The following is a 25,373-nucleotide window of genomic DNA, read 5'->3' as shown; positions in this document are numbered from 1 at the left end:
AAAAATAGGAACCACCTTTGGTGGGAAAGTAAGTGTTCCATGCACCTTCAGCATCTAGTCATGCCAGCCACATGACCACGGAAATGTCTTCAGACAGCACTGGCTCTTCGGCTTTGAAAGAGAGATGAGCACCGCCCCCAAGAGTCGGGAACGACTAGCACATATGTGCGAGGGGAACCTTTACCTCTTTTAAATCTCAGAACTAACTGTTTAGTACTGTAATAACTTGCATCAAGAAAGGGACTTGTAAAAAGTGAATGTCTCCTCTTGATGGAATATACTCTTGTACTCCCAAAAAGCTAACTTGGATATATGAAGGAGATAGAGGTGGGTTGCTCCCGGTTCGGCCAGATTGGACAAACTGGTGGTAGCATCGGCGGGAGGTTCCGCCCACCTAACCAGACACTTCTGCACATGCACAGAAGTGTGGTGAGTGCGCAGGGGAGCATACCCAAACCAGTAGTAAAAAAATTAGCAACCCACCACTGGAGGAAGATGAGAGGTCTAGAAATTCAAAACATAAATACATAGACTATAAAATTAGACTAATTCAATCTCAACTGACCTTTTATTCTATTACTTTTCTACACTTTGAAACTATGGCGTTTTCTATATCAGCACTTGATCTTTTCTGTTTTTGCATTATGTGCTTTTTATATTATTCACACTATTAAAAATTTGGATGCAACAGTAAGTCCTACATTATGGATATTAAATATTCTTCCCTTCTCCCACCAAGGAATGAGCCAGTTTCATGGATAAATTCCTTTTGAAAAACAGAATATGGAAACTCTTCAAAGTATGGAAGAAGAATCAAGCTGCGGCATGTTGAGGTTATCAAAATGTTAGAGGAGAATGCACAAAGTACCAATTTGGTTTTCCATGTGGTGAAAGCCTAAACATCTGAAAACCATTGGGAGCTTCTCACTAAATGTAGAAAACTTTAGGCTGCAATAGCAATAGCACTTGGATCTACATACGGCTTCATAGTGCTTTACAACCTTCTCTAAGCGGTTTACAGAGTCACCTTATTGCCCCCAACAATCTGGGTCCTCATTTTACCCACCTCGGAAGGATGGAAGGCTGAGTCAACCTTGAGTCGGTGAGATTTGAACTGCTGAACTGCAGCTAGCAGTCAACTGAAGTAGCCTGCAGTACTGCACTCTAACCACTGCGCCACCTCGGCAAGATGTGAAAGTCAAACTGACCATTGCTTAGTATTTCCCTGAGTATGATAAGTTACCTTATCCTTGTCTAGAATGTAACTTTATCTTAATGTTATCTATCCTAACAGCTTTTCATTAAGACCTTAGGCACTGGCTTTTAAAGCATCTGTGTATTTGGATTCGGGAATTTAGGAAATGAATCTATGACTTTCTGCAGACAAAGCACATGCTTGACTTCTGAGATATCTCCCCCACCCCCGATGGTATTGATACTATGATCAAACTTTTCTAAGCCTTCACAAGGAAATCTCTGTTGTGATAGAATGTATATGTATGTATGTATATATACACACATACATACATACATACATACATACATACATACAAAAAATATGAATTTTCAAATACAGTATCATCGCCATTAAGCAAAAGAATTCTTTGTCAGATTACTTCCACGTGGACATCATAAAATTTTATCTGACCTTCATAGGAAATCAAAATTAAAAAATTAGACTTTAAATTTGGGGGTTAGCTCCCTACAGGAGGCAAGCTTATTGTTGCATTGCACCACATATAGTTCATTTGCCTGACCTATCTAGAGGCCTTCTGATCCCTTGTGTAGACTGCACAATAACCAATGATAGGCCCTCTGGTGAAAGAATGAGACATCTAAAGTTTTATGATTCATCCTTCAGACTAAATTAATTTTAACAAGAATGGTATTGCCTTTCAATTATTTTTAGCCTCTTACATAAGAGGCTTCCTAGTTCTTGTATAAAATAGAAACATGTCCATTGAGCTTCTGAATCCAAGGCTCAAAGCACTGCCAAAGAAACACATTAAGAATAATAGTTCTAAGTGTGCAATAAAGAAGAACTGCAATTAGGCACAATTCAGGTTTTAATCTGGTATCTCAGCCAACGTTTTGAATGATTCCAGTTGCAAAAGGCTGCTATTGAGAATTAAGGTAATCATTCAAGAAGATAAGGAAAAGCATACTAGTTTTGGAGATGCAGTTAAGAAAAAGATGCAATGATTCCAGTTACCTGGAAGTCAATGCCATTGAATTCAATTGAGCACATTATTGATTTTACCAAAGGAGTTGATTCTTCCCCCCCCCTCTATAAGCATTGGTGGGATGATCTTTGGAGTGGGCCTGGGGACACATAGGAGAAACTGAACAGGAGGAATAGACTAGAATAGAGTTCTTTAACGGCCAAGTGTGATTGGATACACAAGGAATTTGTCTTTGGTGCATTTGCTCTCAGTGTACATAAAAAGACAAGATACATTCATCAAGAATCATAAAGTACAACACTTAATGATAGTCATAGACTACAAATAAGCAAACAGTAAACAATCAATATCAATATAAATCGTAAGGATACAAGCAACAAAGTTACAGTCCTGCAGTCATACCGGTAAGTGGGAGGAGATGGGTGATAGGAACGATGAGAGGACTAATAGTAATAGTAATGCAGCCTTCGTGAATTGTTTGACAGCGTTGAGGGAATCATTTGTTTAGCAGAGTGATAGCGTTTGGGGGAAAACTGTTCTTGTGTCTAGTTGTTCTGGTGTGTAGTGCTCTATAACGTCATTTTGAGGGTAGGATTTGAAACAATTTATGTCCAGGATGCGAGGGGTCTGTAAATGTTTTCATGGCCCTCTTTTTGACTCAGTGCAGTGTACAGGTCTTTTTATATCCACAATTAAAGGAAAGATTTAATAAAAACAGGATGGCAAGTGAAATTGAAAAACATAAAATGGGATTTGAAAAGGAATTCTGTACGAACAATGAGCATGAAATTGCAAAAATGCATAAACTTTTGTTAAGATTTGGAATGGAAGTTCAGGATTGTATGATAAAATGGGCCACCAATTTTGACTATAATAAATGGAAAAGAATGTGGGTAGATGGATAAAATTTATATTGAGCTGTAATTTTAAAGAATTTAAAATCTAATTTAATTTAAAAGAATGTTTTCGTAAAATGAGGTATTGTTGGTTCACGCCAGTACACAGTCAAAAGTGTATAAAGGTATCTCAAAACAACATTTGAAATATGAAAAACATGAACAGACATTTTATCATGTGTGACCTACTTGTTGAAAAGCCAAGATGTTTTGGATTCATTATATATAATGAATAATAAAGATTAATATTGCAGAAACCAGAACTTTTTATTAGGGCTTATGGTACTGAATTAGAAAAGATTAATGAAAGTTTAATTTTGTATGTAATAACTGCAGCAAGTTCCTTTCTGAAAGAGGAAACAGGTGATTCCAAAATGTGAAAAATAAATAAAGTAAAAAGTATATGCATAAAGATGGAAGAGGATTGAAATACCCACAGTGGAGGAATGATTTGTAAAATTGTCAGAAGTAGCAGAAACAGCAAAACTGACCTGTTTTGTCAGGGACAAAGTAACACGTGTTTTTTTTTTAAAGTTAAAACTTTTTTTAAAAAAAGGCTGGAAAACTTTTATGGACTTTTTGCTAATAGAAGAAAAATCTTTGAAGTGATTGTGAAAAGACTGTGAAATGATGATTTGTTGATTTAATGTTTGAAAAGGATGAGAATTTAATATGAGGCTGATGGAATTTCTGGAAGAAATAACAGGAAGAGGCTATCCAAGGAGGAGAAAAGAGGAAGTCATTATTTTTCAGAACTTTAGCTTTCTTTTTTCTCTTTTTTCTTTTCTTGCACCTTTTTTCTTTAGATTAGATTTGATTTTACTTAAAATTTGCAATAAATATAAATAAGTGAGTATCAACCATTTCTTTAATAATCATAATCATATGCAGGGGAATAAATGGTTTTCCCAAGTGCCTTGCATAATAGGTAGTCCTCAATTTACAACAGTTTGCTTAGTGACCATACAAAGTTACAACGGTACTGAAAAATGTGACTTATGCCATTTTTCACACTTATGACCTTTGCAGCAGCCCCATGATCATGTGATCAAAATTCAGATTCTTGGCAATTGGTTCATATTTATGGCCGTTTCTGTGCCCCAAGGTCACACGATGCCCTTTGGCAACCTTCTGATAAGCAAATTCAATGGGGAAGCCAGATTCACTTAGCAACCAGGTTACTAACTTATCAGCTGCAGTGATTCACTTAACAGCTGTGGCAAGAAAGGTTGTAAAATGGGGCAAAACTCACTTAACAAATGTCTCACTTAACAATAGAGATTTGGGGCTCAATTGTGGTCATAAGTCGAGGAGTATCTGTACTCTGTATGTTACTCCTGTCTTTTAAGCAACTCTTCCATGCCAACAATAATTGCCCTGCTCATATTATGGCAATAGCACGTAGACTTATATACTGCTTCATAGTGCTTTTACAGCCCTCTCTAAGCGGTTTAGAGTCAGCATATTGCCCCCAACAATCTGGCTCCTCATTTTACCCACCTTGGAAGGCGGGAAGGCTAAGTCAACCTTGGGCCAGTGAGATTCAATCTGCCAAATTGAGTCAGCCGGCAGTCAGCAGAAGTAGCCTGCAGTACTGCACTCTAACCACTGCGCCACCATAGGCTGCAACCATTTACTTCCCAGCCACATGAATGCTAAACCTCTCATTCTGGAGTGATATGAGTCAGAGCCTGCTGAATGGGATTGCTTATGAGGACACAACAAGGGGGAATTGACAAAACGAGCATGTTGGGAACCTAATCTGCCTCCATGGTGTTTCAGAACATCATTGTCTTCCTCACAAAGTCTCTCCTTCCACTAAATAGAGTAACATAGTCTTTTGAAGTGAGAAGGAAGTTGGGAACCGAGGCCAGAAAGAGCAGGCTTAGAATTATCTGCCTGGTGGCTTCTGGGATCATCTACAGGAGGGATCCAGGAATAGTCAAGGACGAGGGAAATTGGGTTCAATTATCTTAAAAAAAATAAATTAAAAGCTATAACTAGCTAGGACTACGTTACTCAGGAGAAATTTACATTTCCTTTTCTGTGTGGTGCCAAGTCTAATATCTCTGAGATTTATTTTATTTTTCTTTAAATTTGTGTTGTTTTCATATATGTTGTTTATCTTCAATAAAAACATTTTTTTCAAAAATGAAGAAGTCCAAGTTGCTTCCAAATTCAAATTCAAGTGGGTTGGAAAGCACGAACTGGTGTCACCTAAGTTGTTACGCATGCGTATGAAAGTAGGAATCTGTAAGCTAAAGAATTTTGCATTTTATATTTGAATGAATTGGAAAAACCAGAGATGAAAAATTCAAATACTCTGTAGAGAGACATTCTCTGAAGATGGGCTCTAGCATGAGTCTGAAAAGCTTGAAAGACAAAAACCCTGGTCGCTGTAACTGACCCAGACTGAATCCTAGAAATTTTAAAATGTGCAGAAAAAAAGTGGGTATGGTACAGACTGCAGAGTTAGTATTCGGCAGGTTCTGACCAGTTCTGGAGAACCAGTAGCGGAAATTTTGAGTAGTTTGGAGAACTGGTAAATACCGTCTTTAACTGGTCCCACACTCATCTATTGTCTAACTCCCGAGTCCCAGCTGATCAGGAGGAAATAGGGATTTTGCAGTAACTTTCCCCTGGAGTGGGAAGGGAATGGAGATTTCACAGTATCCTTCCCTGCCACACCCACCAAGCCATGCCCACCAAGCTATGTCATGCCCACTACTGGTACGGTGTTGTATGGACTGTTTGCAAGGAGTAAACTGATTGATAGAGACCAGTCTTGCTTCGTATTATATTTCTGCTCACTTTATTTTTTGGAAACGAGATTTAATTATGTCAGGAGAAATGGAAAAGTAAGTTGAATGAAGTGGAAATGTTTATTTTTTTAAATCCCATTTTTATAAGTAACTCAAGGCAATGAACATAGTCAGCCCACCAATTCTGTGATTAAGGCAGGACTAGAACTCAACAGTCGCCTGATTTTTAGCCTGGTGTCTTCTGCACTAGACCAAATTGGTCTATTGCAGAGGTGGTATTCAGCCGGTTCTCTCCAGTTTGGGCAAATCGGTAGCAGCGGCTGCAGGAGACTCCGCCTACCCATCCTGACATAATGCGTGAGCACTGTGCATGTGCAGAAAGCGGTGCACATGCACAGATGCAGCACATGCACTCACATTGGATATGTAAGAGGTCTGTGGGTTAGAACAAGGCGATAGAATCAAGAACTGAATGGGTGATGGATGAAAATGGACTGAGTACAAAAATAAGAGTTCAGTGTGAAAATAAAAAGGTTATTTATTCTTATAGAGACAATAATAAGGGTTGAATGGAAAAGCAACATGAAAGAAGAGAAAATAAGTTCTCTTTACTCTAAGTTGAGAGTAAAGGAAAGATTCTTGAGCCGTGGTGGCGCAGTGGTTATAATGCAGTACTGCAGGCAGTTCGAGTCGTACCAGCTCAAGATTGACCCAGTCTTTTATCCTTCTGAGGTCGGTAAAATGAGGATCCAGGTTGTTGGGGACAATATGCTGACTCTGTAAACAGCTTAGAGATGACTGTAAAGCACCATGAAGTGGTATATACATCTAAGTGCTATTGCTGTTGCTAATACTTCATGCATGGAGTTACAAACTTAGGGAAATTAGAGGCACATGACAAATTTAAAGGACAAAAGAGAATACATCCATATAAGGATGTGGTAAAAATAAAGATAAGGAAAGAAAACTAAGCAAAGACTGAGTGAATGGCATTAGCATTACCTAATTTAAGCTCTATGTCAGAAAAACAGAAAACAAAGTTGGACATTAGAGGTCTTCTAGTCCAACCACCTGCTCAGGCAGGAAGCCCTATACCATTTCAGACAAATGGTTATCCAATCTCTTCTTTAAAACGTCCAGTGTTGGAACACCTAGAAGTTCTAGAGACCAGTTGTTCCACTGATTGTCCTCACTGCCATAAAATTTCTCTTTATTTCTACATTGCTTCTTTCCTTAATTAGTTTCCATCCACTGCTTTTTGTTCTGCCTTCAGGTGCTTTGGAAAATAAGTGGGCCCCCTCTTCTTTGTGGCAACCCCTGAGATATTGGAACGCTGCTATCATATCACCCCTAGTCTTTCTTTTCATTAAACTAGACAAACCCAATTCCTGCAGCTGTTATGTTTTAGCTTCCAGTCCTCTAATCACCTTTGTTGCTCTTCTTTGCACTTTTTTTTTCCAGAGTCTCAACATCTTTTTTATATTGTGGCGACCAAAACTGGATGCAATAATCCAAGTGTGATCCTACCAAGGCATTGTAAATTGTTGTATATCCCCTTTTCTCCTGCCTTTAATTTTTTGCCTTAATGTTTCTTACTCCTTTTCTGCACTCTGCAGAGGGTTCTTTAACCCATAAAGGAATAGTGTAACGGGTATCTAGATATATGTAGACACAAGAAAGCCTCAGACAAAATGTTTGAGAATTCTCTTTGTCAAACCAGAAGCAAAAAGCATAAGGTTATATGTTATTATTACATGCAAGATTATTACATCTTTGAGGGCACATTTCCCCCCTATTTGGAACATTGATGTTAAAAAGGTTACTATGGAAAGGAGTTCTTCACATTATGAAAAGCATTGCAGATGATATCTGGAACAGTTTCCTTTTCCATCTCCATCCTCAGAAACCAAACTCTACAATACATGAGAGATCACAGACTATTCCAAGAGGATCTGATAGTTTCCAGCAACCTTTGACTGTTTATTCATTTTTATATATCATGTGCAGGAAATCAAGTGCAGATGAAATGAATGAAAACAGTGAATGAATGAATGAATGAATGAATGAGGAGACAGAAAAGCTGCAGGTGTTTTAAAATATTTATTTGAGGAAAAAGGTTCCGCCAGGAAAATGTATAAACAAGATTCTGCCTAGCAAAATCCCTGGAGGGTAGCCAGCATTTGCTTGCATGGAAACCATGCTCAGCAGTCAGTGGCCTCCAGAAAAAAAAGAAAAAAAAAAGGGGGGGGGCTAAAAGAAATAACCTTTTTTCTTAGTCTGTTCCCAGAGCCAATATGATACCGCTGATGTGCCCAATGGGCCACAACCACAATCCCCACCCAGTGGGGCCATAATTGGAGCGGCAATCCAAACATGTTGAAAGAAGCAGGTCAGATGAGTTTTCTCTTTTCTGTTTGAGTGCTCATTGCCCTTCCCCTATAGACACACCCCCTCGTTTCAACATCTTGCCATGACTGGTTCTAGCTCCTTCTGTGCATCTCCTAGCATCCCCAGCGCTCATATTCCTTCCTAGCTTTCAGCCACAGAAGGATGTGGGCTGCAGCTCCGAAGGAGGACATGCGCAACATTTGGCTTCAGCTTGAAGCAAAGCGCACACACGCTCTCGCGCTCTCTCCCACACGCACACAGGCACACACCCTTGACTTGCGGAAACACGGAGGGAGGGAAGGAGGGATGGGAGGTCGGGGATACACTCTTAGCAACTGAGAAAGGGAGACCGACTTGCCCTTGGTTCCCCCGCGACGCGGGGCGGATCTAACAAGGGCCGCCTCCTCCGAGGCCCTCTCATTGGTTGCTCCAAGATTCCCGTGCCTCCCTGTCGGTCCGTTAAATGGGGCATCATTAGAAAGGAAAGCCCGATTTGGGAAAGGTGGTGGGGAGCGCGTGCCGGTAGTCTGGCCTGCGGAAGGGGTTCAACGGGCCACAGGGAGGCGCGCTATTTACGCGAGTGGATTATTATTCCTTTCCCCAGAACCTCACCGACGGCGCCCCGCTCCTGCCTGGGACGCGAAGACAGCGGACGCCGCGCAGGGAACAGGATTTGAAAGGCCGGAGCTTAGACGCAGGGGCGCTGGGGAGAGGGGCGCCTGGCCTCGGAGGGTGGTGGAGAGAAGGACGGCAGAGTTCAGCCGCTGCTTTGCCAGCCTCCGGCCTCCAGCCTCCACCGCCGGCTCTGAACATGGCTGGCTCCTCTCCTCCGGGTAAGTAACTGTCGGCGGGGCTGGGCTGGCGCATCTCCTCCCGCCCCTTGACTGGGCCGCAGGTGAGCCGCCTCCATTGTGCGGCCGGACAGCACCTGAACCCGCTGGGCTGGGAAGAAGCGCCGGCAGTTGTCCTCCGGCCAAACAACTCCGTCGGCTGCTGCGGATCGCTCCCGGCGCGCCTCCCGGCCGACGCCCGCTCCTTTCTCTGTCTCGCTGCGGGGACGCGGCAGCGCAGCCTCTCGGCTCCGTTGCTGCGGTTGCCGGCCTCCCAGCTTGCGTGGCTGGTGCTTATCTAAGGCAGAGATTTCGGAACGAGGAAAAAGCGCTCCTAGCCAGGCGGGGCAACCCCCAGCCCCGCAATTCTAAGAGTAGTTGTTAAGCCTTAATGCTGCGCTTTGGGGCTTGTGTGAGCAAACGCCGAAGGTGGCTAGTTCGAGCTTTATTAGCCATATCCGCCTTCTCGGCTTTCAATCACAATATGGCTTTCCGGCGAGGAGCTGCAGTATGACTGAAGTGGGCAAAAGGGGCGGGGGAGGCGGCCGCCCAAGGTGGCTGGAAGCGGGCCGGGGAGGACGGAGCGCGTGAGCGTCTGGGGGCTTTCAAGCGAGGGTGTGTTCTGCGGGAGGGAGGGAGGCCGCCGGGGGAGGGAAAGCCGGCTTGGGAAACCGGGTTTTCCTGTGAAAAGGGCCGGGGGCGGGTGAGGGGTGGGTGGGAAGGGAGACTTGAGGAAGAGGGATAGCCGGAGAGGGGCGGGGACTCATTGGAAAGACCCTCCAGAAAGCTGGGTTTCTACGGGGTGCGCCTCGGCGGCCGGTGCCTGGGATTCTTTTTGGTGTGTGTGCACTAACTGACCTTAGAAAGGCGGGGCGACCTGCGTTTCAGTCGGACAATTCATCCTGGGGTGGAACTGCAGTCGCTCGGTTTCCCTTGAAGGCGCTCATACACACACACACCACTCCATAAGAGGCTTCCTTGCTCCCGGTCTTTCTAACACTCGCGGAGAAGCAGGCGCCGAAGGGCTTGCGTTTTAGCCCTCCATTCCCCTCGGGGCGGGGCGGCTGGAGAGGAGAGGCGGTTGAGGGCGTTCGGAGGCAGGCGGGATCGGCCAAGAATTCCCATCTCCGGAGTGCTTTGGTGGGAAAGGAAGGGAGGAACGGGCAGCAAAGCTTTCGGGGCAGGTGGCGTACGCCGCTGCCGCCGCCTTCTTAGCCAGGTGAGTTAAGCAGCAACGTCAGATCCGAGCGCCTTTGCTTTTGTTTTGCCTCGCAGCTGCTTCGGCTGAGTTTCGGCACGAGGATGCACCGTGATGACTGCCACAAAGCGGGGACAGTATCTCGGGCGGCGCGAGCGGCACCATCTTTTCCAGTAGCCGCCGAAAGCTCGGTTGTAATGGAAACTGGGGGCGATGCCAGCACACCCCCTCCGCGCAGGGGAGGCGGCGACGGCGAGTTAACAACTGCTGGTGTAGCAGAAGCCGCCGGTTTCCAAGAGGCCGCCGCTCGTCCACCGGCTCCTGCGGGGGGAAAGGATATGAATATGGATGGTGGGCCAGGCAGCGCTAGTCGAGGAGGCGGCGGCGTGGATCCTGCTGCAGTGCCGAAAGGAGGCAGAACTGCGGCCCCCGCCCCCTTTCCCCGTGTGCCTTACGCCAAAGATCCCAAAACAGCCCACCAGCGCTTTCTGCGGAGGAGTGTGGTGGATTCAGATCAGGAGGAACCCCCTTTTGAGCCCGCGGAGCCGCCGCCGCCGCCGCTGCCGCAGCCCAAGAAGATCCTCATCCTCTCCAAAACCAGGCGGATAATCGCGGAGAGGCCGAAAGCGGGGCAGAGGCCGGTGGTGGTGGAGGAGACGCGGCCGGGAGAGGAGCCCGCCGGCCAGGTGAAGGAGGTGGTCGCCGAGCAGCTCCCGGCAGGTGACCAGGCGAAGGAGGGCGGCAGCAAGGAGGATGCCGGGAAAAAAGAGGTGCCCGAACCTTCCAAGGATCAGGGCAAGTCCAAGAAAGAGGAGGCCGAAGACGAAGAGGAGGAGGCCGATATGAAAGCGGTGGCCACCTCCCCCGATGGCAGGTTCCTAAAGTTTGATATTGAACTTGGTAGAGGATCTTTCAAAACAGTCTACAAGGGGCTCGACACGGAAACGTGGGTTGAGGTTGCTTGGTGCGAACTTCAGGTAAGCCCTGTCAAATGTCTTGTCTGGGCTTAAATGCAGTAGGTGCTGGGGGACAAAGTGCATGTGTCATCTATCAAAGCTTTGCTGGAACAATCTCCACAGTTTATCCTCCCGGAGCTAACTATAGCCCAGTGTTTTCATTGGTTCCATCCTTCATCTCCCCTCCTCCCCCCCCCCTCTGGTTATACATACACACACTCCCCCTAGGATTAACCCCTTATGTTCTGGGCTTTACTAAGGGCAAGCTACTTTCTTGTTCTGTGCTTGAGACCAGCAAATTTTAGGAGGTCTGCCAAATGATAGGGCCTTTGAATAACCCTTGTTTTTAATTATTATTCTCTGAATTAATTAAAGTAATAATTTCAGAGAAGTAGCAGCATTTATATTGGCATGCTAAGGTATCTGCAGTATATATACTACTACAACTCTTGGATCTGTTTATTTGTGATTAGGGGAAATGGGAAGTTTGAGGGTAACAATCCCAGATAACTCAAATGTGTTAATGGATGCCAGGATCCATGACTTTTGGTGGATTCAAATTTGGGGAAGTTGTGGCTGTTTCCAACACTACCATGCCTTCCAATTGTACTTCCCAGAAACCTGTAGGTTGCATGACTCAAGGGAAAATTAGGGGACCATACCCTCTTTGCTGCTTCCTCTATACCCAGTTTGTTGGTGCCAAGACCTAAGAGGCAAGTGGCAGGAGAATGTACCAATTATTGAATGTACCAAACAGGCTTATACAGTGCAAGTGAAGATGGCAATATTTGCTAGCATCATGTCTGTGGCACAATAAAGGTAGCTGCTTTGGAACCAAGGTTGAAATTTGAAATCTCTTAATGGTGGTGGCAATGAGGTAATGCTAAGGGATCAACTCCGATGTTTTTTTTTGGGGGGGGCACCATCAGTCAATGGGAAAACTCTCTCTTTCCTTGTAGGGAGGGGCTACTAGGGAGCATGTCAGGATGGGAATTGGGGAGTGGGGTGCAATTTTATTTATGGTCCACAGTTTCCTTTGTTCTCCTCACTCCAGTGAAGTCACAAAGCAGTTCTGCAGTTCAACTGAGGAGGAAGGAGTGATTTCTGATGTCCCCTGCCAGCTTCCTGCAAGTAATATCAATTTGGAAGCCAGCAGGAAATCAAAATCTGTTAACACTCCTCTTTTGCCCACCCTTAGCCATTCCATTACTCCCCTTTTCCCAGCAAAGTGGCAGGCAGTTCTGCAGGTCAGCCAAACAAGAGGAATGATTTCCAATGGTCCCTGCCAGCTTCCCACAAGCAAAGTCAATGGGAAAGCCAGTAGGAAATCAGAAGTTGCTCCTGCTCCTCTGCTTGTTTGCTTCCCATGGTCATTCTGGTGCTCTGTTTAGATGAAGAAATATTTCTGAAAAGATGACCAATCCAACAGATGATGGGTTGCTTATTATATGATATTTTCAAAGTGATAAATCCTATTCTTTATGCAGTAGCGGGCTGTTTTATTTTAATTGTAGAATGTGCTACACATAGGATGACAGGCTTGTACATGCTTATTCAGAAGTCCTATGGAGGTGAGTAAGTTTGCATACTTGAGTGAGAATAATGGAGTAATAATAGGAAAAACCAACCATTGGTTTGTTTAGACTTGAATTAATTCAACTTTAAAATAGCCTGAATGAATGAAGAAAATCGAATGTTGATGTTTCTGGAACTAGTTGTGTATATAAAAGGACTAGTTTATCATTTCTGTTTTAGACACAATAGTGCCACTTTCTCTCATTAAAAGCTTCTTTACTTAGTTGGTAAAAGGAATGACTCGTCATTAAACTTCTACTGAAATTCTGGCTGATGTTTTATTTAATGAAGTCACAAAGCTGTGGCTAAAGCTTATGCTAAATTATATGAAAACATGATTGGGTGATTACTTAAGTATCATTTTTTAAAAAACTGGTGTGTTAATCTAGACAATATGTTCTTTAGCACGATGAGAATTTCCTATAGTTTGGTGACAATATGAGAAAATATATATATATATATATATATATATATATATATATATATATATATATATATATATATATATATATATATATATATATATATATATATATATATATATATATATATATATATATATATATATATATATATATATATATATATATATATATATATATATATATATATTTTCTCATATTGTCACCAAACTATAGGAAATTCTCATCGTGCTAAAGAACATATTGTCTAGATTAACATATATATATATGATGAAGAAATCAGTTGTCAGCTCTGTTTTTCTAACCCATCTACCTATAATTATGAACTGGTCCCAAGATTACCATGAAAACAGGCTGGATTAATCACATTTCCAAGAGACAGTAAAAGCATCCTTGGGGGATTATCTCACAACTGCTGTTTCTTCTAACACAACATGAATCCTTCCTGCCTGATAAATTCCTATCTAAGTAGTAATTGCAAATAAATTTCCTGTCCTTTTAGATAATTATCCTTTTCCTGCCCCATTTACTTTTTGTAATTAGAACGATTGAAAAGACCAACTTCACAACTAATTTGGCTGGCCCCAAAGCTACAAAGTTCAACCCTTGCATGGGCTGATTAAGAGTATCAACACAAATTTTTGTCTTTAAGGTATCTCCTTTGGAAATCAGATTAGGGCCATGCTGCAGATTATCCTTATAATTTTCTGACCCTTTTTAAATAAAACATAGTTTAGTAGTATAAGGAATAACTTGGATAAATGTTGTGTGCCCTGTTGTACTTCACCATCTTCAACATATCCACTCAAAAAGATTCAGATGCATTTTGTTTGGAGACAAGGTTAGTATTAGTCCTAGGTATCTTATAAACTGCCTTGTGAAGATGGAAGAAAAGGACATATGTGACTTTCCAATTTATTTGGGCTTGTTCTTATAGAATTTTGATTTATATAATTTCTATAGTTTTTATTGATTATTAGCCATCAAATTGTTTTTGCCTCCTAGCAACCACATAGATGTCTCCATGGGCAATCTATCTCTAATCTATTCTTTCAGATCTCCCACTGATGCACTTATCACTACTGTAACTGAGTCTGCCCACCTTGCTGCTAGTTTTTCTCTTCTCTTTCCTTCCACCTTTCCCAGCATTAAAGACTTTTTCAAAGACAGAATTTTGCCTAATGTGACTGGATCTCTATGGTTAGAGCCAGTGAAATATTGCATGTTTCTGCATGCATGTGTGTATGTATATACACATGAATGAATAATATAGTTCAATAAATTTAGTAATATTTCCATAGTCCTAGACTGAGTAACATTATTACACTGAATAATTGAATGTGTTTGTCAGTTCCTCTAGTAAGCAGAAATGGGTCCCAGCCATGTAGAAATTATTACAAAAGGGAGCATTTTCATTTGAAAAAGAAGCAGCCAGTAGGTTTTTGACAAGTGATACTTGACAGTATTGCTCGGCCTTGTTTATCAGTATTTGTGCTCAAAAACTGTGTCTACCCTTCTCTTAGCCCTTTGGCTCTGGAAGTACTTGGCAACAATAAAAAAGTCACTTTTTATCCTTGAAAGTCGGGTTTTCATTCTAACATGCCAGAGAAAGTTAAGGATAATCACAAGGCCAATCTCTCTACCCTTATAAAATGTGAAACCCATTATTCTCTCTGCTGCATGCAGACAACTCAGAAGGACTCTCCATGGTCTTATACATTAGAAGAGGCTTGCAAAACTTGGGGAAGAGCCCCACTGGATAATTAAAAATAATCACAGGGCCACAAATGGATGCTTGGGATGATAGTCAGCTGTTCTGCAGCTAGCAGAACAGTGGCTGTGTGGGAGGAGATTCAGCGGTGAGGCTGGGAGATGTTGGAGGCATTCAGCTGTGTGTCTTTAGGGGTGGCCGTGAATTTATTGTCTTGATAAAATCCCAGAGGATCACACAAGTCTGCTTAGCAGGCTGCTTGTTGTGCATTAGAAACAGGTGGCTGTCAGGAAATGACTTATGACTAGATGCTGACCTCTTAGCAATTTCATTGGTAAACTTTTGTGTGTTTTAGGAATACATGGAGCTAACAATATGATACTTTCCTTTGCGTAAGAGTTGACAGCAGCAAGAAGATATAATTTTATTTATTTATTGGCTTTAGTTATAAGTTGACTGGGGATAGTGTGTAATAAAGCTTCAAATGTGTTGTTATAAATAATCCTTGTATGCATGCAAATCACATTATAATTTTACTGACTTGTGTGAAATAGATAAGATATGTTCCCGCCCCCCCAATGTAATGTGTGAAGTTATGCTTAGGTTTCTGTTGATAATGAAATGTAATTGGTAAAACTCTGGATTTAATATATCATGTCTCAATATAGGCCCAGTGTTTAGTTTAAATAAGCAAATAGCTAGCAGCTTATATTTAGATTTTGTGTATAGCTTAGATGTTAAATATTAAGGGAATGTTCAGGAATATGATTGTAGAAAGAGCTATATTCCTTTTCTCTAACTCTTCTTTTTTCAGAATAAGATATTTTCACGTATATCCTACATGACTTTTGATGTTTTTCATAATATTATCTCATGATAATTTTTGTTAAAAATACAAAGCTACTTTCCTTTCATTATAGAAATTTTTATTTAATTGAAGATACTGAATTTATTTAAGAACAAAGATATTACCATATGAAAGTATTTATAGGTTACTTTAAATGTTATTTTTATAATATACCACAACTCCTTGAAAACAAGCTACATTATTCAGCCATTTATCTATTTCTGAAGTTCTGTGATTCACAGATATAATTTTTCTGTCAATACCCGCTTCTTTGAGGGCCAGTGATTGTACTTAGCTATAATAGTTTCAGTCACTCTTTTTAAACAGTATCTTTGATTTTTCATTGTCAGATCTTCTCCTGATCTTACCTATGCATTATATACGTAGTACTTCCAAAAATACTTCCAGTGATCAGTTTGGCTTTACTTCACCAAGAATTAAATGATAATGACTGTGTCAGAGGTGGTATTCATCAGGTTCTGACCAGTTCTGGAGAAACGGTAGTGGGAAACGGTAAATACCATCTCTGACTGACCCCGCCCACATCTATTCTCTGCCTCCCAAGTTCCAGCTGATCAGGAGGAATGGGGATTTTGCACTATCCTTCCCCACTCCAGGGGAATGGAGATTTTACAGTATCCTTCCCCTGCCATGCCCACCAACCCACACCCACCTAACCACAACCTCAGAATCGGTAGTAAAATTTTTTGAATCCTACCACTGGACCGCGTGCTTATTACAATATAGTATCACTTTTTGAAAGCAAGCCCTGTGGTCTTTGGGAAGCTATATTGTATTAGGGAAGAGAACTTGATCAGATTAGTATATTTACCTTTAGGAAAAAGATCTACCCTTTCAAACTTTCCCGTTGCAGGAATGAAATCCTTTGGCGTCCTTAGAAAGCGAAAATGTAGCATTGCATAATCATAGTGTTAATCTTGCTAGTCCTTCAGCTCTGGAGTTAGCTTAATACTGTGGGTAGAGAGAAATGTCTCCCCCCCACATACCCAAATTAGCACTACTACCGTATATCCAGGCTGCAACAAATCCAGATAATCACTGGATGATGGTGAAGAGAGCTTTCTGTATCCTTTTGTTTTTAACAACCAATCATCTGGATTTTTGTAGCCCAAATATGGTAACCTGAGGAAAAGACTTAAACTCACATTTCCCTTGAATAGTAACATTGCTTTATAACTCTTGTAAACACTGCAGGGACACCAGAGAAATCCAAATAGTTATACTTAATGGCATGCAAGGGGCTAATGTTGAGTAGCAGCAGATATTTAGGACAGGAGGTGAGCAGTCATTTGGCTGGAACACTGATGTCCATATTTAGGGGTAAATCAAGCAAAGCAGCTACATAAGGTGGTGCATCTGTTTCTGTCATAAGAAATTGTAACTGTGAGGGATAGTAAGGTCTCAGGTGGTGAGCTTAAAGTGAAATCCTTTAATAAAGAAGACCTAACCTGAATACAATCAAAGGATTAAATTGATAAAGAATATAGAGGGATCGTTTTTTGGAAACACGAAATTAAGCTATTGTAATATTTTTTTGTGATTGTTGTTAGATGAAAAAGACAAATGCATTACCCAGTTTAAGAATCAAATGTTCCTATTTTTTGAAAGCATAAAGTTAAGCAGATGAAAATATTTCAGGTCTTTACCCTACTAATCTGTGGTTATTTATCTTCTGCTTTGCTTTGTATGTCAGTTTTCTATTCATCAGGGAAATGTCATAATATGACATTTAAGTATCTATACATTATTTTTAAAAAAGAAAGCGCTTAATTTTATCAAGCTACAGTGATACAATTTTTTGTTTTAAAAGTTCTATTTATAATTGTGTGGATTTTACAACAGGGTTTAGATCACTTTTGTAATGTTTGTAATCAAAAAGAAAGAAACCATTGCTCACTTATAGAGCATTTACTGTACAGAAAGCCCTATATCTGACATTCCTTGGAATTTTCAGGTAAAACTGGAAGGAGTCTCACAGCCTGGAATCCTGAAGACCTGCTGTCAATCAAAATAATATACTGAGCTAGTTAGAACAGTGATCTGATACAGTGTTAGGTAGCTTCTTTCCTCCCATAGAATGGTAAACAACAAATTTGAGCAATTCTATTTCAACAGTTTTAATACTTTCTATTAACCATTGCAGTCATTTCCATATAGATTTCATGGGATCTCATTATTTTGCACCAATTTTACACAAACTGTTAGAAAGTTTTTAAAGACAATAGCAAGAAAAGTATGATTCAATCTCAAGTCAAGGTATTGACAATGGAATCAGGGTTTCTGATAATAGAAATACTAGTTGTGTACTGTCTGTAAAGAAAACAGCTACGGAATTTGTCTCTTATGATGCAGCCAGATTGGATATTATTTTGCAACACAAATTAATATTTGTTCCATCAGTATTAGTTCCTGTTACTTGTGCCAGCTTCTGCCAATCGAGCAGTTCTAAAGCATGTAAAAATGCAAGTAGAAAAATAGGAACCACCTTTGGTGGGAAGGTAACAGCATTCCGTGCGCCTTTGGTGTTTAGTCATGCCGGCCACATTATCATGGAGACGTCTTTGGACAGTGCTAGCTCTTCGGCTTTGAAACAGCGATGAGCACCACCCCTAGAGTCCGGAATGACTAGCACATATGTGCAAGGGGAACCTTTATTTTTACAGTATATGAATATGGGTGTACCCCATACCCCAGCGCATATGAAAGGTTATAAGCAGCTAATGAAAGTGCCTAGCTATAAATAAGGCTATGTATCAAGAAGCTGCACCAAAATTATAATTCTTTAGAGATAAAAGTAGGTGCATCCAAGATTCCTACAGCAGTTTCAGCAGCTTTATGGTAGCTTTGCTTTATTTTATTTATACCATCTTTATTATTTTTATAAGTAACTCAAGGTGGCAAACATACTGAATACTCCTCCTTCCTCCCCCCCCCCCCATAACACAACAACCTTATGAGGTGGGTTGGGCTCAGAGAGAGTGACTGGCCCAAAGTCATCCAACCGGCTTTCATGCCTAAGGCGGGACTCACAGTTTCCTGCTTTCTAGCCTGATACCCTAACTGCTAGACCAAACTGGCTCTGTTTGCAAAAGATTTATAGAAGAGAGATTAAACATAGTAAACACTCATTTTTATATTACAAACCAGAGATATTCCTCAATAAAACAGAGCAGGCATCTCATGCATGTTGCAAAACTGCTCTGAGTTTCGGAGAATATGAGCTTTGAAATACAAAGCAATGTCTATAAATGCATTTTCTCATCAGAGTTGTATTGATTTTACTGCAAAAAATCCTAACTAAATTAACTTTAATAGAGTTAAAATGCAAATAACAAAATTTAAGGAGAGAGATGAAGTTGTTACTTAGATGATATATTTCTATATTTTAGTGTATTGGCCCTTGCTTAAGGGAAGAATGCCATTTGGCTTTTGCTTCAGGAAGCAAAATGTCTTAGGTCAGCAAAGCTATGGCTTAATATGATAATGTATCAAGTGCTTGAATTATCGAAGTAAAATGTTTCTGTCCTAGATGAATAATAGGAAGCCTTAGAAGGAAATACAGAAGCAATCTGAGTTTAGGCTTGCTGTTTAGACAAATTCTTTCATGCCTCATTATTTGATATGCGTACTTTTGAGTTAGTTTCTGGAGGCAAGTTTTAAAGTAATGGAACAAATAACGTTTATCAAAGAAAACTACATTTCTGTAAAAGATATAAGCTAACGGCGAATAGGATTTTAGAAAACAAATGGAGAAAGTCAAAATGTTCAGTATTTTCATAATAGGAGAGGATGTGATGGTTAAGAAGTAATCAGCTTGATAGAGCAGAGAGCTAAACAAACCTAACATGATAACTGGAATGGTTCCCTTTTGAATCACAGCAGAATATGATATGGCTTCTGTTTCCTGCTTTTTTAATTTGTTTGCTTAGTAAAAAGCAGTATTATCTACTTTTATTACTCTAATTAATTACTGCTATTTTTAAAAAAATATTTTTTAAAAGAACAGGATATAAAGCAGCAGTTTTTCTAGAGGAGGATACTTTTGAATATGGTAAATTGACTTTGCTTATATTAAACTATACTAAACTATGCAGTTTAATTAGCAGTATTTCTTCCTCCCTGAATTTATCTAAAACTATTTTAAAATGTATCTATTTTCTGTAAATGTTTTTTTTATTTATTATTTAATTCTGAAACTTATTTTTCATTGCTTCTTGAGTCTGTCAAGTATCTTTCATTTTCTATTGATTAATATCATAAAAAATACGCTTAATTTTTGAAGTTGACTGTATTTGATTATTGTAACTATTGTGATTTGATCTTTGATTTATCATTCGGAACTCTTGCTTTCTAATTAATTTTTATTGCTATGCGTTATGGCCAGATCTTTCCATTTCTGATATATTTTATATCTCTTCCTTGCTTTCCTGCATATTACTTGTTTTCACATTTTAATGGTATTTTCCTTCTTGTCATATTTTTCATTTTTTTCTTTAATTCTGTTGATATTCTTTTAGGATTAGAGAATCCTTAAGATTTGTTTTATGCAGCATTTATGTACTTATAAGATTGCTTTCATCTTACATCTGTCATTAGATTTTAAATAGCCTACAAGCCTCAACAAACAAATGTGTAATTAAATAATGTTGAAAACCACTTCCGGTTCCGGCGGCTACGGCGACGGGCAAGCTTTTGCCCGCTCCCGCTCTCCCGGTGGGCTTCCCCCGCTTCTGGGGGGGCACAGGACGCCCCGGAGAGGCGTCCGGCCGAAGGAGCGGCTCGCGGAGGGCCCTGGCATCGGCGGCGGCTGGTGGGGGCTTCTCTGCTTCACTCTAGGCACCGGGGAGCAGTATCGGAGGGCGCGTGGGCATCTCGCTCCATGCCGATCGGAGAACGCAAAACTGAAGGAAGCAGCGGCGGTGCGGTGAGATGCTTCCTCTCTTCATTCCCTTACTTTTGAGTTGATGGACTTTTCAGTAATTTTAAAAGTTAATCCTTCGGATTTTTCTTGGAGGAGTGGCTGGAGGGGAGGGGGATTTCCCCCCCCCTTGGACAAGCGGCTTGAAAAAATTTTGCTCTCGCCCCCAGGGGAAGGAGGAGGGGGGAGAGCCAACTAATGATGCCTCACCCCAGTAAAAGAGTTTTTCATTGGACTTAGTTTCAGAACTTATTGATGACCTGAGAACTTTGTGAACTTTTAAAATTTTTCCTATGCCTCTGAGCCCAAAGCTGGCAGGGCAAGATGGCACACTTCCGTTGTCTTCATGAACTGTGAAACCTGACTCCACCTTTAAAATTCAGGCTTCCGGTCTTTGTCTCCGTGTCACCCAGAGGAATCTCTTGTGGATTGTTATTTCCTGAACTTTTTGGAGAAAAAACTTTCATCTATTGCTAGACTGATTAAAGAAACTCCCACCTGTTTGGATCTTCTGCCTCCTGGACTCATCTGCCTGCTCTACTTCTCCAGCTGCCCAGTCTCTACACTGACTGATCTCTTTGTTTTATAAACCATGTCTCCAAAAAGACCACCCCCTGGAAAACCTGTCTTTGCTACTTCTGCACCGACATCTGCAACATCCAGTCCTGCCACACAGTCAAAGATCACAGAACTGATGCAACCTAAGAGTACAGAGATGGATTTGCAACAAATGCTCCAGCAACTCATACAGGGCCAGGAAGAAATTAAGAAACAATTAAAAGAAATGAAGGAAGAAATTAAAGAGAACCAAGTCCAAATTTATAAGAACTCACAGAGACTGGACCTTGTGGAGGGTGGGGTGGCGGAGGCGAGAGGGGGGGTAGAGGCTTTACAGAAGGGAAACAAAGAACTTGATATCCAACAAATGAAAACAGAGTTTGAGAGAATGTCCTTTTATCTTAGATTTCAAAATGGGGAAATTTTGAAATTTGGGGAAAATATAAGGGACATTATGACTAATATTTTAGCTGAATACATACACAAAGATAAACAGCAGATGGAATGGGAGATAGATCTGGTCTATAGAGTGAATTCAGCATATGCCAGAACACACAATGTACCCAGGGAGGTTCATATTAAATTCCTTAGGAAAAGCACAAGAGATGAAATTCTGGGTGTACAAAGGGGGCAAGCATTGACATATCATGACAGGGAGATAATCATCCTGAAGCAGATCCCCCAAAAAATTAGGGAGAAAAGGAAAAATTATTCGCAATTGGCGAATAAACTATACCAGAAGGGGGTGTGGTTTAGATGGTTGATGCCTGAAGGTATGCTGATATTCTGGGAGGAGACAAGAATCAGAATCAATACACCCATAGAGGCACAGGCCTTTATGGAAAAAAATAAAGCGAACCTAGAAACAACAGAAGACGCTACAACGGTCATACAGGACACGGGAGGGGCCGGAGCTCTGCCAGCGGGGGGTGAAGGGGCAACACCAAGAAAGCTCAGATCACAAAAATGAATAAGAAAACCACAATGTTATAAACAGACCGAAAGTAATAATGAAATTATATCTAGACTATATATCATATTTATATAAATTGATTGAAAACTCTTTTTTCTAGAATTAATATGCTGATTTTTTATGATTATGTATTAATGTTTTACACTTAGATGTATCTTATGAGTTTGGAGGGAGGGGGCGTCTGCCACACTTGCAACTGCCAAAATTTGTAACCATTCCACTTACCCTTTTCCTTATAAATGTTTTAAAAAACCAATAAATTTTTTTGAAAAAAAAGAAAAAAGAAAACCAATTATAATCATAGAAGCCATGATCCTGTATGTCACTAACTCAAAAATACATCCCATACACAGGAACTTCTAAAGGTTCTAAGTGTTGAAAAAGCAATGTTTTAAAATCTTCTTAAATGTTAAAACTGAGAGTGCTGTCTTGGAAGAGGAGGAGGAGGAGAGCTCCTATGGAGCAAGCTTGCATCCAAACCATTTCTCATTGCACATACAGGGAGTGTATCTGAGGCTCTTTGGAGAAAGCCTCAAATATAGCCAGTCATGTAGGGCTTTAAAGCATCTTAAATTTTACCTGGAAACAAATTGGCAACCAATGCAGTTTCATGGGTTGTCATGATTAACATATAGGCCACTATATTTTAACTTTGCAGTTTCTATGTGATTTTCAAGGACAGTCCTTGGTAGAGTATATTATAATAGTCCACCTGTGAGATGATGAGCTAATGAGAGAATGTTGTCAATACCTTCTGCTGTGGCTGACAAGGGTAAAGTCCTCGTTGGCCACCACTTTCTCTAAAGCAGTTTCATATACATATTAAATAAGATGAGGAAGAAGTTGGACAGGACTTCAATTCTCCTTTCCCATGTAATCAACTGGAACCATCCACTTCTGAAGGAAGCAAACCTCTGAAGTGTACCCAATTCTCAACCAGCACAGATTAGCTGGAAGAATATCATGGTTGATAGTATTGAAGACAACTGAAAAATCTAGAGGGACTGGTAGAGTGATTATATAATTCAAAGAAGTAGTAAGTGCTAGAAAGAATTTGTGACAAACTGGCTGAAAAACAAAACCTTTCATTTATCTCAACTGGAGTCCAAACATATCAGCACTAAGTGAATTTAATGTGTTAATTTTATCATAACATTACAATGTGAAATAACTTTTATTTTAATATATTACTTGTGTACAATAAACTGTCAGAAGATTATGTGGAAAACATTATGAAGAACATTAAGTCCAAAAATCTGGTCACGTCGGCTAATTACATGGTCTCTTGTGGACAGTCTTGATTGTTAGAGCAGTTTAGTGAAGGAAATTAAAATCCAGTGTCTAGACAAACACAAGATAAAAGAGATAGGTATTTTATTTGGCAGAAATACTTAAAAGTAGGAAATGAAAAGAACATCCAGGAGGTAAGGGAGCTTACAAGGCCCAGAGATAGGCAGAGGAAAAATCAGTCATGAGTCTGGTTTCAGAAATAATCTCAGTAATAACTTTCATATATTATTTTTTGACATATAATTTATTAAAAAGGTATATGTAAATATGAGTAGATGATAGCTAGGAGGCTTTTTCTGCATAGGGAAAACACCTGCCCTTATCCTGTGTTGTATTTTCATAAGCTTCTGTGCTACGTAGAATGGAGCTAAGTGGCTCTTACTCCTGAGAAAGGCTGCATAAAATTAGTTTAGTAAGCAGGAAAGTGTGCATGTCATCTAGGAGTGCTGTTGGTATGCGTGTTAAGATTCCAGTATTTTTTAAAAAAATAAAAAACTCTCAAATTCCTGCATTGACTTTGATTAGCAGGATTTTAAAATTTTACACACATAAAACATAAATAATTTTTATTTTTAATATACGCCTCTTTTGTGCAATGACCTTTAGATGGCAATATCCATGATTTCATTTCATAAAATATCAATCTTCTGGGAGATTGATAGTCCTGTCAAAAAAGAAAAGATTGATATACCTCTATAAATCAATACCTCCCACCAAAATGTATGCCTGAACGGGCGGCAAAGAAACCTGAACCAGAGAATTCCCTGTACTATTGTGACTTTAACTTTCTTTATTTCCTTTTTTCTACCGATACCTATTTCTTCAAGTTTATTTTATTTATTTATTTATTAAATGTATATGTTGCCATCTCACTAGCAAGCAACTCTGAGAGGCTTAAATTTATCACAAATTTCCTCCAACATTGTCTGTATGTAAAGTTTTGTTCTGAGAGAAAAACTGAATATGCTTCTGGACTGTGTGCTGAGATGGAGGTGACATTAAATGGACATGCACTGCAAAAAGCTTTAATGAAATGCTGTGGTAAGCGGAATGTGAAGATGAGTCCTCTGTTTGTGAAGTTTGGTATTTCCACCAGATTATAATTGGCTGCTGTCCCAGGAGGTTAAGTTGGCAGTGTACTCCCATAGTGTGTGATTATTTAGTAAAAATAGGCAAGCAAGCATAAATGTGTAATTTTAATGAGACGCCCTTAATTTATCTGACCTATCCAATCCATTAAACAAGTAGGCTTTAAAAAAAAACACAATCTGGAATGTTATTTTCAATATTTAGCTAACTTGAATGCTGTACAAGCACTGCAGAATTTTATGTTTTATATAAATAAATAAAATAATCACTACGTTTGATTGCAGAAATTGCACAACCAATTTCGTTGTACACATGATGTACAATGACAATAAAGCCTATGTTAAACTATAAAACAGTAATCAGTTTTGTAGCTTAAGTTGTCATTTGTGAGTTCAGGCCTTCTATGACTTGTGCAAGCTCTGTTTTCCTTCTTTGCAAATATCAGATTCAATAATTGGATTCTGTTTGTGCAAGCTTGTGTCCAAGTGCTGTTTCGTATAATTGTGTTTACACTATTCTGCTGTCTCATTGTAAAACCCGTAATGACCCAGTTCTAAAATAAATCCAGGTTTACTGCTAACATTTTCTAGAGTAGAGCTATCTGTGTTCAATATAACATTTGGAAATATTTTGGGAGAATGCTTGGTAGAGTACTGCCAAAGTATTAGAATTAGATGTATCTCTTTATTTATTATTTGCCACAAGTTAGAGTGGGATATTGAAGTTCAGTTGATTTATTAAGATGTCTTGTGAATG

At 40.2% G+C, this 25,373-nt stretch overlaps 1 protein-coding gene across 11 annotated transcripts in view; it reads left to right on the top strand.

The window, feature by feature from the left end:
* Nucleotides 1-8,479: 8,479 nt before the first annotated feature.
* Nucleotides 8,480-25,373, top strand: part of WNK2 (WNK lysine deficient protein kinase 2) — a 118,271-nt gene continuing 101,377 nt past the window's right edge. For 9 of the 11 annotated variants that reach the window (XM_081970596.1, XM_081970595.1, XM_081970594.1 and 6 more), the window contains exons 1-2: nt 8,480-9,062; nt 10,335-11,234. In XM_081970596.1, the coding sequence (XP_081826722.1) occupies nt 10,362-11,234 (873 nt within the window). In that variant the 5' untranslated portion in view covers nt 8,480-9,062; nt 10,335-10,361. Of the gene's footprint in view, nt 9,675-10,334; nt 11,235-25,373 lie in introns of all 11 variants that reach the window. The other 2 variants (XM_081970593.1, XM_081970592.1) reach the window with 2 other exon arrangements.

The sequence above is a fragment of the Natrix helvetica genome, assembly GCF_964273705.1.
Source record: "Natrix helvetica genome assembly, chromosome: 1".
NCBI lineage: Eukaryota > Metazoa > Chordata > Lepidosauria > Squamata > Natricidae > Natrix > Natrix helvetica.
Note: the sequence above shows the minus strand (reverse complement) of the source record. Positions and strands in the feature narration are given on the sequence as shown.